Here is a 15,209-nt window from a genome sequence, read left to right as displayed (position 1 = left end):
CTCTGCAACACACATTGGAGTGTTTCAGACTAAATAATCTGTTGTATCCTTATAGGGATAAAGTACCACCTGTACTTATTATTGTAATGTTTAAAAAGCCAGTGAAACCGCAGTTAAGTTACATCTGACTCAAACTGTTCATTCTGATGCAGGGTGATCTTTTTTTTTTTAAGGATTAGCAGGGAGCCCTTCGGAGTGGTAGGGAATCTCTGGAACACTGTTACATCGGCTGATTCAGATCATTCTTATGCTAATATCAATAGATGGCATAGTTACATTCCAGTTTCTCTGTTGATTTGGCTGAAGTGAACAAATACATAAAGACAACAGAAAATCGTACTTGAGAGAAAGATGGAGCCTATTTAGAAAATATCACAGCATGATGTGATGAACTGACACATTGACAAGATGTTTGTCTGTATCAGAGCAGGGCTACAGCTGCACCTCTCAACCGCACACGAATAATTGGTGTCAGCCATTTCAAGACAGCCAGAAGGGCTCTGCTTGTTCAGAGTAATCTGTCCAAACATGAGAAGGAGTTGCAGAATTTCAACATATGACACTCAGATGCCTCAGCAAGCTGTTGAGGGACAAATTTAGAATTTTTTTTTACCGTCTCAAAAATGAGTCATTGTTATGAAAGAATATTGTTAGGTCTTGGTTCATGCAATGTAAAAGCCCCAGGGGAGTCATTTAACTGTTGCCAAGTTTGATCATAAAACTGTTTGTAAAATGAGGGATCACAATATTTTTTTTCATAAGTCACCAGAACTAATTATGCAGTTAAAAGAAGCTGTTCCCAGAGGAGCCTCCTAATGAGCTAATGTGAGACACACACACACACACACTCGTAATAACTTGTTTCTTCCTCTATACACATATTTCCTATGACTACTGCTGTTGGCGTATAGTAGAATAACTGATGAAGCTCTTGCTTAGGCATATTTGGCTTAAAATGTGATACTGACCTGTGCACGGGTTGTCAAAGGAAACCTTTCTGAAGTTTAAGAGGCTTTTCCATCCTAACAGGAATTCAAATCTAGGACGAAAAAAGAAAACTAAAAGGCTTATAATAATAACAATAATAATAATAATAATAATAATAATAATAATAATAATAATAATATGTAAGGCTTATAAAATGATATATAGTAAGGAATTTGGCATGGTATGGTACAAAATATAAGGAATGCAAAAACCTTCTTCAGTGAAGTTGAGCTGAAGAGGGCACTGGGGTTGATCTGTCTCCTGTTGTTATTTAACTCTGCCCTCTAGTGGTGCAGCACTGCCGTCACAGACCTGTGTCCAAAATGGCTTTCTTTTTTCACCCACTGGAAAGACTGAAAGTTTGGGCTACAGCAGACGCAAGGAACATTTGAAATTCGCTGTTAAATGTTAATTCTGATACACAGATGCATTTATTATTAATGTGACGATTCCAGACACCAAATTGAGTTTAACATGAGCTTGATAGACCACATGAAAATTGACCTCTTGTGCAACATGGTGTTAAGTGTTGGAAGGTGTTTTGGCACATTCTTGAAGACATACCCAGTAACAAGAGTTTCAAATGAACGTTACAAAAAGACTGTCCTGATCCATTTGGCCCTATCATCATTTCATCATTATGAGTTTGGTTTTGGTTATAGATAAAATAAACAACATAAATAGAATATTTAGAACTTGTTCCATCATTGTCTCTGGTGTTTGCAAATTCCACCAACCTTTATTTAGATGGAGACAGACAGTCAATGTCTGACATGAAGAACTAAAACATGTAAATTATATGGGCAAACAATTGATAAAAACTGTTAAGAAATACAAGAGTTGAAAACGTTGTAGTGAAGCAAATATCAGTGAAGTAGAAGGTAAATATGAGTCAGCTCAAAATCCATACCTGGCCAATAAAAATATTCTGATAGCAAGATCTCCATATTCTATGAAGGACAGCTATGTAGCAGCCATTGTTTAGCCTTTGACGTTTAAAACTTGAGAAACATCTTTTTCATTTTTCAGGTCCCAAAATACATCACAGTAACAGGATAATTAAAGATTTCATTTATTATATATATTTTTACATAATTTTTTTCTTCTGCTTGTGGATACTTTCACTTCTCTTTATGCGCCTAAAAATCCATCAAATGAAAGAATCTGAGAAAGAATAACTCATATTAAAGCCACTGCACCAAGAATGTCCACATGAGGTCTATTGCCTATCGTGACATGGTTCAGAATATGAACGGCACGCCTGCCTGAAAGGCTGAACTCCGGGCAGCAAAGTCTCAGTGAAGCTTCATACGGCTTGTTGTTTCTTCAGCCTGTTGATACTGCGCCAAAAAAGTGCAGACATATTGTAAGGAGAAAAGATACTAGCATTTAAAATGATCACATTCAACCATATATTGTTGTGCTAGTCCACCACTGAGAGTGTAGTTTATATCAACAGGTAAAAGGAAAAGACAAAGACGAAAAGCCGTTTGATAAATACAGCTTTCCTTCACGACTGCCAACGCATGCGCAGTCAACCGGTTGTAACTCGGAGTATTCAATAATCTGGGAAGCTGTTTGCGTTGGACATCTCACAGCAAAACGCGAACAAACTAGTGTGCTTCTTTGGAGAACAGGGAGCAGGATCCAGTGACAGCTTGACTGACGAGCAGCCATGAGCTTCTTCGGTTTTGGTCAAAGTGCGGACATCGATATAGTTCTGAATGACGCCGAAACGAGAAAGAAAGCCGAGCATAAAAGCGAAGACGGCAGGAAGGACAAGTATTTCCTCTTCTACGACGGGGAAACGGTGTCGGGGAAAGTCAACGTTACGCTCAAGTACCCGGGAAAGAGGCTGGAGCACAACGGCATCAAGATTGAGTTTATCGGCCAGATAGGTGAGCGACTGGCGGGCCTGCGTTTCACACTGAGCCCGCCGACAGAAGTAGCCAAAGTATGACAGGAGATGTTAGGGAGCTAGCTACAGGCGAGGAATACGCCACTAAACACTCACACTGTGTGGTATTTCACATTTATCTTACTAAATAACATTTGAACCACTTCACACCGGCCAACCACAGACTACTGAACTGTCGTAACAAGTGTCAGGTCTCGTGACAAACGCGGGTGCAAGCTAACATCAGCTGACACATCAGCCATTGGCTAGCTGCGGTACTGACCTTCGACCCCTTCTTTTAATGTGGCGTTCTTTCAGATTAGAGCTGTGACTTTCAGACTGAGAAGTAGCTTGCCTATTGAAGTCCAGGGCTATCCTTACACACACTGCAATTAGCAGCAGGCTGCAGATAAAAGCTGCTGTTGTGCTGTTAGCAGACTGGAATATTTCAGATGATACAAACACACGTTTCTGCTGGATGATTCTCACAAAAGCAGCAGTAGTTGGGTGTGACAAAGTACATTTCCTGAAGTTGGTTTGTTTATTTTGATCCACATTAGCTACTGTAACAACAACAACAACAGTAGAAACTCTACCAGGGGGCCACATAATGTATTTACAGTACTTCAATCAAAAAGACCCTGTTCTTTTGAGATACTTGTAATTACTTGATACTTTTACTCCACTACATTTCTCTGACAGCTATAGTTACTAGTTATATTGCAAATTAAGATTCTACATACAAAACATTATGTGCTTATAAAATATAATTAATGGTTACATATCACACTGCCCAATACTTTATAAAGTAGGCTAGTTAATATTATCTCCACTTTGACCAGCTGCATCATGCTTTTACATGTTAATGCATTAGTAATAATAACCCAAAACAATATATTAAAAATGTAACATTGACAGATTTTGTACCATTCAGGTAAATAACGTGTACTATTGCTTTTAAAGTACATAAGACTTTTGTACTTTTTATATAAGTAAGATTTTGAATGCAGGACTTCCTGAGAATTGAGTATTTTTACATACTGTAGTTATTCCTGTCAAGGATCTGAATTCTTCTTTCACCAGTCACCAGAGTGTGCCCTTAAATCACAAGGTCAGCTGTGCAGGGTAGATTTATTTGTCTCATTACAACAAAAGGTTTTGGTGTGAAATTGAGTTTGTAACTCAATTAGAGTTTAAAAGTCTGATAGGTTGGTTGAAAATATACATGGTGAACTTTTACTTGTGTTAGAGCTATGTAAAATGATATATATAAATTAATGATGCACATTGACCAAAAACAGGAAAGAATACCATACTTAAATGTAAAATAAAGAGATGGAAAGATAATATAAATATAATGGATATAATATAAAGATAAAAATGAGTAATGAATAACATAGGAAAAATAAAAACAACTGAATAATAAAGTGCATACATGTGAAGTGCAAAAAGAATTTCATGCCTGCATCATGAAAGTCACAGCTAGTTAAAGGCTGAAGTGCAGAGACACGTTTTTAGCTTCCCTGGATCTATAGATAGTGTGTTCCTTAGAGAGAAAAAAACACAATTGCTATTTATGTCAGAGGTTGCAAGCCAGGAGCAACTAGGGGTAAGTGTCTTGCTCAGGGACACTTTGGTGGATGGGTCACAGTGGGGAACTGATCCTGGGTGTCTCACACCGAAGGCATGCGTCTTATCCACCATTAGGCTTTGTATATCTGGACGAGGACCTTACAGTCAATTCAAAGCATAGCGATCTAAACTAACTATTCTAAACTAACAGGTTTGTTACAGTAATCAGGTTGGTTTGAAAGAAATGAATCTTTTTGATTTATAACGTAATGTAAGCGTACTTTAGCTTGTTTCTGAATTAATGTTTTCATTGGCTTGTTAATGTGGGACTTAAAGCTCGGATCAGAATCTTAGATAAGACTTACAACCTCATATTTAATGAAAGCAGCATCTATCTTTTTGTTTTAGGGCCGACTAGTAGGATTACATTTCTGTCCTCGTTTAACTTATTGCTCATTCATTTATTCATTTGTCTAAAGACAGGTAGTAACAGAGTGGCTGCAACATCATTTGGGTCAGCAGGAATTTACAGTAGCATATCATCTGCATAACTATGAAAACATACATTGTGCTCTGTAATGATGTATACTGCCACCCAATGGCGGCATGTAAAGTGAAATTATTAATGGACAAAGGCAGCTCCCTTGTACAACCTCAAAACAGATGTCACGTTTCTCAGACACATGATCTCCAAGACAGACGGAACACTTTCTCCATTTGATGTTTATTTTAACACAGTCAGAAAAGCCAGCCTCAGGACCCACTTGCTTAGGAAAACATCATTCTTTCAGTCTAGCTACAGCGTGTTTGCATTTTTTCAAAGGTACATAATGTTACTCAAGTTCTTTTGTAATGTATTAAAATGCAGTGTGTCCCGTGAAGCAGTCTGCAGCAACTGTAGGAAGTTCCTCTTACTTTGTCCTCTTCAGATCCTTAAGGCATAAATGCTTGTACAAACGCTTTATCAGAGTTTATAAAACTGCCCAACTGTTGTTGCCTGATGCTATTAATGTGTCTTTTCCAGAGCTATACTATGACAGAGGAAACCACCACGAGTTTGTTTCTCTTGTGAAAGACTTGGCTCGGCCAGGGGAGCTCACACAGTCACAGACGTTTGACTTTGAGTTCACACATGTTGAGAAACCCTACGAGTCTTACACCGGTCAGAACGTCAAATTACGGTAAGCTCTACTGTGTGCTCTGTGCGTGGTGTGCATGATTCATTTGCAATATAGATTTAGTAGAAATTTCTCCCATACACAACACTTTTATTCATCAACACTGTACATAATAGTTCATGAGAACATTCATGTTGGCAGTTAAACGGTTTTCCACTAACTCAAATCTTAATGAAGTCTAAATTTGATAAGTCTCCTGATCAGTAGCACTCCCATATTTGGCTGTTATGTGGGGCTTTATGCAGGGCTTTTTCTTGGCCACTACCCGTAAAACCACAACTTGTTGTGTTATGTGATATAACATTTTAATAAGCTTTAGAGGTGCTGGTAGGCTGATTTATTTTTTACCTTTGGACAGAGCCAGGTTAGCTGTTTCTGGTCTTTTTGCTAAGCTAAACGGTCTCCTGGCTCCTGTCACGGGTTAAATATGAGGGTGACGGTGGTATGAGTCTAACTCTTGGCAAAAAAGTGTATCTCCCAATATACTGAAGTATTAACGCTAACATTATTGCATATGTTGCTATTTTCGTCCCAGCAGTGGTAAGAATCTAAGAATATTAAAACTGTCAATTTTTCCGTTTTTCAGCTTCTATTAGTTGTGTATTGAGCAGTACAGGCCCACTCGCTGGTTACAGTGTTACAGTCTTGTACTCTTGTTTGATAGTCATGTGATTTATTTATTTTTCTTCTTCCAGCTACTTTCTGAGGGCGACAGTAAGCCGGAGACTGAATGACATCAGCAAAGAGCTGGACATTGTGGTTCACACACTCAGCACCTACCCTGAGCTCAACTCCTCCATCAAGATGGAAGTGGGGATCGAGGACTGTCTACACATAGAGTTTGAGTACAATAAGTCCAAGTATGATTTTCTTTATACAAGAATCAACTAAAATAACTTAGACTTCCTTTTTGATCAGAATTGGACCTGTTTCCTTCATATAAGCGAGTCGGTTTTGACAGATCATACCGTTTGCGTGCAGGTATCATCTTAAAGATGTGATTGTAGGGAAGATTTACTTCCTGCTGGTGAGGATTAAGATCAAACATATGGAGATTGACATCATCAAGCGCGAGACCACCGGCACGGGGCCAAACGTCTACCACGAGAACGACACCATAGCAAAGTACGAAATCATGGACGGCGCACCGGTCAGAGGTAATCACCAGGCTTTTTACCGTGTTTTTGTTGTAACTTCAACAGTGTTGCACACTACATCTGTTTCTGACTGCTCGTGCTACAGGAGAGTCCATCCCCATCAGGCTGTTCCTAGCAGGCTACGAGATGACACCCACCATGAGGGACATTAACAAGAAGTTCTCGGTGAAGTACTACCTCAACCTGGTCCTCATAGATGAGGAGGAAAGACGCTATTTCAAACAGCAGGTACGCTTACTGCACTGTGGTTAATTCTATTAGTGAGCTGTCGCTCTCTTCTTCACTCAGCTGAAAACCTCAGGATGCAGTGCACCTACCTGAAGGTTAAAAGAGCATTCTACTGAGTTTACTCACCAAGTTCAGTTTACTCGTCACGAGGAGAGGAAGAGGAGAAGAAAACAGCTGTGTAATGTCTTCTGTGTCTCTGGCAAACTTTCTCTAGTTAGAAAAATATACCCCTGATGGTTTCAACAGGATTACAGTAAATCCGATTGAGGTTGAGACTTAAACATCTGGTCCAGACGGATCCTAGATGTATTTAAACGTATACAAATAGTCTGTTTGGAACAATAATGTGTGTCTTAATGTGTTTTTTCTGCACATCGTACAGCTCAAACTGAAACTGCAACGATTCAGTCGATCATCAGGAACATTTGTCAGCAACTGTTTTGATTCAATTTCAAATCATTTAATCATTTCAGACATTTTACAAGCAAAAATGCCAAACAACTTTATATCTTAGTTTTTTTTTGTTTTTGTTTTTTTTGGTTGGACAAAACGAGCGATTCGAAGATGTCACCATGGGCTCTGAGATACTGTGATAATTTTCAAAAAATGTATACTTCACGATTAAAAATAATTTAATCCATAGGGACATTAATGTTAGTTCCAGTCCTAGTTCCTCCACAGGATATATAGCAGTGGTTGGCAATAGGCAGGCTGGGGGCCAAAGCTGGCCAAAATTTAATTGAGAGCTTTTACTTTGAAAAGTTCTGAAGGAAAGAGTCCCTGGCTTGCTTGACACACCTCTAAAAAAGCCATCAGAAAACGTGACATCTGATGCCCCTGAATGAGAAACACAGGAATTTCCTCTGCCTGGAGATAACTGGGGAAATGAAAATAAATGTCCATGGGTTGATGTGGACCAACCGCTGGGAGGCACACTCTCCTGGATATGCTTAATTGAGAACTTGTAAAAAGATCTCTTCATAATCAATTTGTTGAAAGGGGAGAAAAATAATTCTAGCAGCAAGTGGGGATTGAACACACAACCCTTTGACTGAGAGTCCTGTGCTCTGACTGACTGAGCTAAACAGGCACATCTAACAGATTATAAATGATAAATTGACGATGTTCTGGCCCGATGCCTGACTTATTTGCCGAGCCCTGATATATTGTATCTCATTATTAACCATGCAACATGTTTTTGCGCATACAGGTAAACATGTTTGACATCAGCACATAGGCTAAATATCTAAAACAGTGTTAACACTATGAATTGTTTTCATTCAACAGCTCTCATGGGTGTAATTTTGTCAAAAACTCGCTGTTATTCAGCCATCAGAAAGTACAATATTTGTTCATTGTATGTAAACATTTTGACCCTTCACAACACTGTAGGTGTGAGAAATCTCCTATACCGTCCTGTAAATCATTAGGCTTGTATTGTGTCGTTGCAGGAGATCACCCTGTGGAGGAAAGGTGACATAGTGAGGAAGAGTATGTCTCACCAAGCAGCCATCGCCTCCCAGCGCTTCGAAGGCTCCTCCAACCCAGAGAAGTCCCAGCCGCAGAGCAATGACGAGGACAACAGCTAAAGCCCGGCTCATACTGCACCCCCGTGTAGTGAGTGTCCGAGCGAACACAGTGCAGAAATTGTCAGCGTCTTCTGAATGTGAATACCGTTTGTTTGCATCGAGATAGAGTGAGCTGCAGTGTTTTTCAGTGTGTGTGTGTGAGTGAGTGAGGCTTTGAGATATGACTATGTGTGTGTGTGTCAAGGGAACAAACAGTCAGACCAGACTAAAGACTGTAGTTGCAAGTAATCTTGAGTGTTTGTTTTAACTACCTTGAAGCACCAACTGGGTGGAGTTTACCACATTAAGACTGATTAGACAGTGTCATCTAATTTCTGTGTCGCAAAGAAACTACACCAATTGGCTTTAAGGTGCTTAACTATTTTTTGGCATTTACTATACAGTTCAGTGGGGCAAACTTCACCCATTAGATGCACTTAAATACCATCTGCAAATACTGTTTGACCAATATGTTGAATTCACGTGTGTGTATGAATGTACAGTGTGTCGCAAAGAGGTGCCTCGGGTGTGTTTCCAGCTTTCCTTCAAACTTCTTACTTGGCAGGAACAAACAGCTCTCCTCATTTGGTTTTAATTTGTTTAAATGTTTTGGCCTCTTTCTTTTGAAAAATGTGCAATGGCTATTAGAAAATAAACAGAAGTATAAGACTTTAAAATACTTCAAATGAAAGGAAATACATTTTTGTGTAAGACAGTGCTTAAAAATATTTTCATACATTCCAAGGCTCATCTGAAATAGGCGTGACTGTAGAGAATTTATTTTTTTAGCAAAATTTGATTTTTAACCAAGGTTTTACATGTTTGATGCATCAGTTGGTCGTGGCTCGGTTTCAGGTGTTGCCACTGCTGCTAAAACAAACGTGGCACTTGTGAGCACTAATTTTTACAGTCCCTGATAGTTTGAAGTCCTGCTTTCTTATTTGCACTATGATCTCATTCTGCTTATTTTCTGCTCTCAGTGCATTTATGAGCTCAGTGGACTCATGCCAGGGTTCAGGAGTAGAGTGAAAATCTGTCTTCACCATCCCGGGTATCACTTAATATCTAATATAGACAGTATTACACCTGTGTTTAGTGGCAAAGTGGACATAGATGCTTGTGAGTCCTGCCTCCCACAGGGCAGCTGGGGCTGACTGGGGTCTTAGTTAGCTTTGTGCCTGAGGGTTTATTGCCAAAATGTTTTAGTGCAATATTAGAGAACAACTGCCACAGTGTACTGCTGCACCCTCTTTTCATTTAGACTGTGCTCATCAGTTTATTCACTACAATCTCTTTTCATGATGTTAAACAAATGGGTTAAGTGGCTTCAAAAAATGTTATAGTGGGGAAAAAATGAATGTATAAGAAAGGCTACTCAGTACTCAGTCAAATTGAGCAACTAAAATTCAGTCCCAAACTCTGTATATTTTCTAAATAAGCATAATCAGGTGTTTTGTTGCTTCTGGTCAGGCAAAGTAGATGATTTTATTTCTGTGCCATTTTATTTTGTTTCCTTTTCTAAAATATATTTTCTCTACCCTACAAAGTGTGAAACACTGAACCCCAGCACTCAGCCTGCTGTCCTTATAACTGCAACATTTGGCTTGACAAGCTAACGCTGTGCAACTTTGCTAATTCTATCACTGTGTATCAAGTTACAGACATTTTTATATTTCTTTTCCTGGCAGTAAGGTACATTTTACTACACTGTTGTTGCACTAAGAGCAACATGTCCATGGTCGCCAGACTGCTGTTCAGGTAACTGCTTCAATATCGCCATCACACACCTAGGCTACACCAGCCTAACGGGTTGATTTCAGCCAACAAGACACTTTTATTTTGATTCATGTAGCTTGACTTAACAGGTGACAGGTTTCCTGCTTTAGAGTTTCTTCCTGTGGCGTGTTATTGATGGTGGTAGAAATCACTGCCTTGTGAGCTGTTTCACAGTCTCTTCTGAAACTTAATTTTCATTAAGGGACTGTACCAAAAGGATTTGGGTAGGGAGGAGGGGACAAACTTTACTTTTTACTTTAAAATGGGCGCCAGCTAGCTCACTGCTAGAGCGTGAGTCCTTGCCACAGCGGCCCGGGTTTGAGTCCGACCTGAGGCTTTTTGCTGCATGTCATCCCTCTTTCTCTCCCCCACATTTCCTGTCTGTCTCAACTGTCCTGTCATAAATAAAGGCCAAAAAGCCCTAAACAAATACTTTATACTATAAAATGAAAAATATGTACTTTAAAAAAGATAAGACCCTCCCCAGGGTTATTAATATTTGTTTGGACCCTCCCTTCCCCTTGTAAAAAAACAAAACACTTTTTACTCCTAATTTCTCAACTCAACCCTGATTTCAAGCTTAATGTGTTAATGAACCAAGAATAGCTCAGATCATACATTAGGAGTTGAATTGGTAATTGCCAAATTTATGGTAAACATAACAAATAGAGCGTTCTGTTTACCCAGCATTCCAGCTGCTCTCTGTTTTTGAAAAGTTAATGAACAGTTATTAACGCTGTCTATGAATTAGCCAACAAGAGGCAACATTGTAATATTTTTGCTTCACCTCTTGGTGGAACACTAGACTGCTGAACATGCATGATATTATAGATTAATTTTATATGATACTGTACATTTAACGTTTTGTAGGTGACCACTGGCTTGTGAAACAAATGGCGCTTTATAGAACATTAGGCAAATTTTATAGGTCACACAATTGCATACAGAGTGTATGTAATATGCAGCTAGACATAAATTTGACGGAGGCGGCGCAAATTGACACAAAGACATGCTAGTTGAAAATGTTTCAACTTGAGCAAAAATCTTCTGCATATCCTAAATAAAATATAAATCTGGGGCATGGAAAAATTCAAGATCCTTTCCTTCAGCCAACCTCCCTTCAGCAAAAATCCCCACCTTTCCCCCTAATCATTTTTTACAGTCTATAAATTGTATAGACTGTATTCTGCATTATTTCCTTGCCTAACTTGACATCCTTTATTTTGGCAGTTACGTTCATCGATACAATACCATTTCACTGAAATCTGCTGAAGGGACAAAAAGTACCATTCAAGAAACCCAAAGCAACATTATATTATTCATATTTTTTGTTGTTCTTTTATGTGACTGATTTTCATTTTTGCCAGTACTGGTACAGACACAGTATCTAAGAGAGCGTGAACTGAGATTAAAATAGGACAGAATGATGAAATGTACAGTGTAAATGCACAATGTAAATGCAACCCTCCTCCCTCCTTTTGTTTATGTTCATGTCATATTTGATCTTCCTGTCTATAAATGTGGATTTGAATCATTTTATATTCTTGTTTTACTTTGAATTAAAAGGGAGTAACTGAAAAATGCATCTTAAATGGCATGGCATGATTTGTACAAAACTTCCTGGGCTTCTCTTTCTGATTAACACATCTATTGTCTCAGTGTGTCAGTCACAAAGAAATTCACACCTACTGTAACTGAGAGACGCTATCTGATTATCTGTAACCCAAGCTAACTTCTCTCTCGCTAACATGACATGGATGCAGGCACATTGTGGTTGGTTTTGCATATTTTTCTTACTTAAAAAAAATTCAAACTGATAAATATCATACAGCAGCTTTCACTACAATAAATCCTTTGTACATAAAGCTGATGTGCTTGATCACTGCGTGTTTAGTTTATGCAAATGCATCAAGATTGTCATCAGTAAATGCCACGCTGATGGGCATATGGCATGCCCACAGTACAGTTGTGACTGCATGGAGCTAATGCTGACACTAGAGGGCAGGTTTGGATCAAATGTCTTTATGAAGTAGATTTTCTGGATAAAAAATAAAATCATTTATGTAAGGAAAGGCCAACCTACATTAATCGGAGAGTAACAGATGATTAGTAAAGACGGGCTGGTTAGTGATGTAGAAAATGATAGCCTGCAATTGCTACATCTGTTAAATGTGTTATTTAAAATTTACAGCCCTACAAAGAGAAGAAATAAAGCAGAAACGTGTCACTCCTGAGAAAAATCTTTTGCTTTAATGCAGTGTGCAGACAGCTAAAATCGTATCAGATTTCACAAGATTTATCGTGATGAGTGTTCTTTCTCGATATCTAGAAAGAATGTATCCTATGTTAAAGGAAACCTTGCTGGTAAAGAAAAAGGAATACAGAGTGAAGGTTCTATTATCTCATGGTGCATCTGTCATTCCTTGTGTTGGACAGAAAGGGCGATGAGAGTTGTTGCATAGTGGCACAAGAAAAAACGGACATCACCAAAATGCTGTTGACGAGACAGAAGCAACAATTGCCAGATCTGGATGTAAGCTGAAACAGATTGAAGCAGTATGGAAAGCAGTGGAAGAAGGCTCTTTCCCCCCAGTACAATGCTACTCTTCTACTTTCTGTCCTCACATGGATCATAACTGTAATTAGATGCAAATGTCCAAATGGCTACACCTGGTCAAATTTGCTTAGCCAGCCCGAGCAGCAGCTTCGGCTTCGCAGCTTAGCTGTGCAAATGAACAAATGTAATGACAGCATGCCTTTGAGTTGCCAAAGGAGAAATGAACATTAATAAAGAATGTGTTATAAAGCGAGAGAGTAATATACAGTATACCCATTTAACAAGTACATCATGTAGCCTACCTTATTGCAGTGGTGCAAGAAGTATTCACATCCATTACCTCTAAACCTAAACTCAGGTAAAAGTAGCAATACCACACTGTGAAAATACACAAGTAAAAGTCCTGAGTTCAAAACCTTACTTAAGTAAAAGCTCTGTCACATCGTATCTCTAAAAAGTGAGCTGTTCCTGAGCTCAGAAAAACCGGCCAGTTTTCAGCTCTGTGGTGATGCACTTTCCAGCTGATTCAAGTGGGGCTTAAATAGTTTATTTAGCTGAAGCAGTAGGAGACTCTTCTCAAAGGAACACTTAATCCTTCATGTTATCAGAACATGGTTTTCATTAGACAGGAAGCATATGAATAATTTGAATTGACTGGAAGGCCTAACTCGTAGTAAATGTCGCGGAGGAAAAAATACAAGATTTGCCTCTGAGATGTAGCGTAGCAAAAGTATAAAGTTGCATAAAATGGAATGGAAATACATTGTAAGTACCTTGAATTTGTACTTGAGTAGTACTTGAGTAAATGTACTTACATTCCACCACTGGCTTATTAAAATGAAAGAAGTCACTCATGCCATTAGTACATGACTGACAGAACCTTTTATATGTGAGTTAAAAGAGCAAGTACAAAATGTATGACTCATACAGGCAGAGTTTGTTAGTGTGCGTTAGAGAATGAAGTCAAGCATGCAGGTGCAGAAATCCATTACTGGTCAGTATTTGGTGGTTGCTGGTCATTTATTTCACTGCTGGACGTTTCTTCTGGCTGGACATAGGCAAGAACATACCTAAAAATGACAACATGCATGTAACTGATGACCAGACTTGGATAAAAGTTAAAATGTGTTTTGGACCATTCCTCTGTTCAGCATTGTTTCAGGTCATTAAAAACATCTTGCATTAATGCCTATTCTTTGTGTGACGGAGCCTCTGTTCAGTTTCAGATGACGAATATTTCTGCTTTTATAGGAAGAAGCTTTTTTCAAACAACAGTGTGATCCAGGATCAGCTTCTGTTTAGTGGTGCTGACAAAAAACAGGGACATCCTAGTGGACACAGGGGCTATTAATATGAAAGACCAAGAAGGTGAGGTTTGTAGTTGAGAGCACTGACACTGAATAACTGAGATGTGTGAGTGACACTGGTGAGGGAAAATAGGGGCCAAAAAATGTACTTAGCTGTCATATCACAGCCGTATGTGCTGGACTCAGTTCTATCTTTGAATCATCCTCCGAAGGGAAGTGTGTAGCTCTCAGATCACATTGCCTTTGTACAGTATCTATATGAGCATGTGACTGAAACAGCTCTCACTTCTCAAATCTGTGATTACAACATCTCTCACAACATTTCACATGGTTAAATCTGCTGTCTCTGGCTTAATTGACACTTTTCTTGTGAGTTGTTTGTGTTAAAATGATGTGCAAACTGTGTAGGAAGAGTGGAGTTACATTGTTCATCTGACCATCTACAGCAGCTGTTTATGCACCCTGGCTGAACAAGCTGCACAGCACAAACACTAAGCTGTTGGAGAAAACTAAACAATGTGTTAATGCAGCAAAGCTGTTATCTTCCAAACACCCAGGTCGTTTCATATACTGTGATACTAAATAAATGCTACATAAGAGCCAGTGTTTGTTTTTTTTACTATATAACACTAAATGCTAACACTAAAAGCTTAAGAGAAGCTTTAACCAATAGTTTAGTAAGAAAACCAAGACTCTTCTTTGAGTGTGGAAGTTCATTCTTGAAAAAAACGTATGCTCTGACAGTTTAATTATGTTTCCCTCGCTATTGTTGCAGATGGAGGCCTTATTAAAACGGTGCATCAGCCCCCATAACACAGATGGGCTCTTAGTCGCACTTTGCTACTTGCATGCTGCCTTCAGGTACACCTCATCTGTTCCTGTCATAGGTTCCTACCATCTAACTTTAGAATTACTACAAATGTATTGCCTCTGTTTAAGGCCCTGTGGGTGATACATTGCCCAGCCTGGCAGTCAAATTGGA

At 38.9% G+C, this 15,209-nt stretch overlaps 1 protein-coding gene across 1 annotated transcript; it reads left to right on the top strand.

Moving 5' to 3' along the window:
• Positions 1 to 2,376: 2,376 nt before the first annotated feature.
• vps26bl (vacuolar protein sorting 26 homolog B, like) lies at positions 2,377 to 12,228 on the top strand. Its single transcript, XM_038708011.1, has 6 exons — positions 2,377 to 2,885; positions 5,481 to 5,637; positions 6,330 to 6,494; positions 6,616 to 6,791; positions 6,877 to 7,019; positions 8,471 to 12,228. The coding sequence occupies exons 1-6, from the start codon at positions 2,663 to 2,665 to the stop codon at positions 8,606 to 8,608; spliced, it is 1,002 nt and encodes a 333-aa protein (XP_038563939.1). The 5' UTR covers positions 2,377 to 2,662; the 3' UTR covers positions 8,609 to 12,228.
• Positions 12,229 to 15,209: the final 2,981 nt, after the last annotated feature.

The sequence above is a fragment of the Micropterus salmoides genome, unplaced genomic scaffold (genome assembly GCF_014851395.1).
Source record: "Micropterus salmoides isolate LMB-PRFRI ecotype aquatic unplaced genomic scaffold, ASM1485139v1 Ms_hic_scaffold_9, whole genome shotgun sequence".
Lineage (NCBI taxonomy): Eukaryota > Metazoa > Chordata > Actinopteri > Centrarchiformes > Centrarchidae > Micropterus > Micropterus salmoides.
This window is presented reverse-complemented; position numbering and strand designations above follow the sequence as displayed.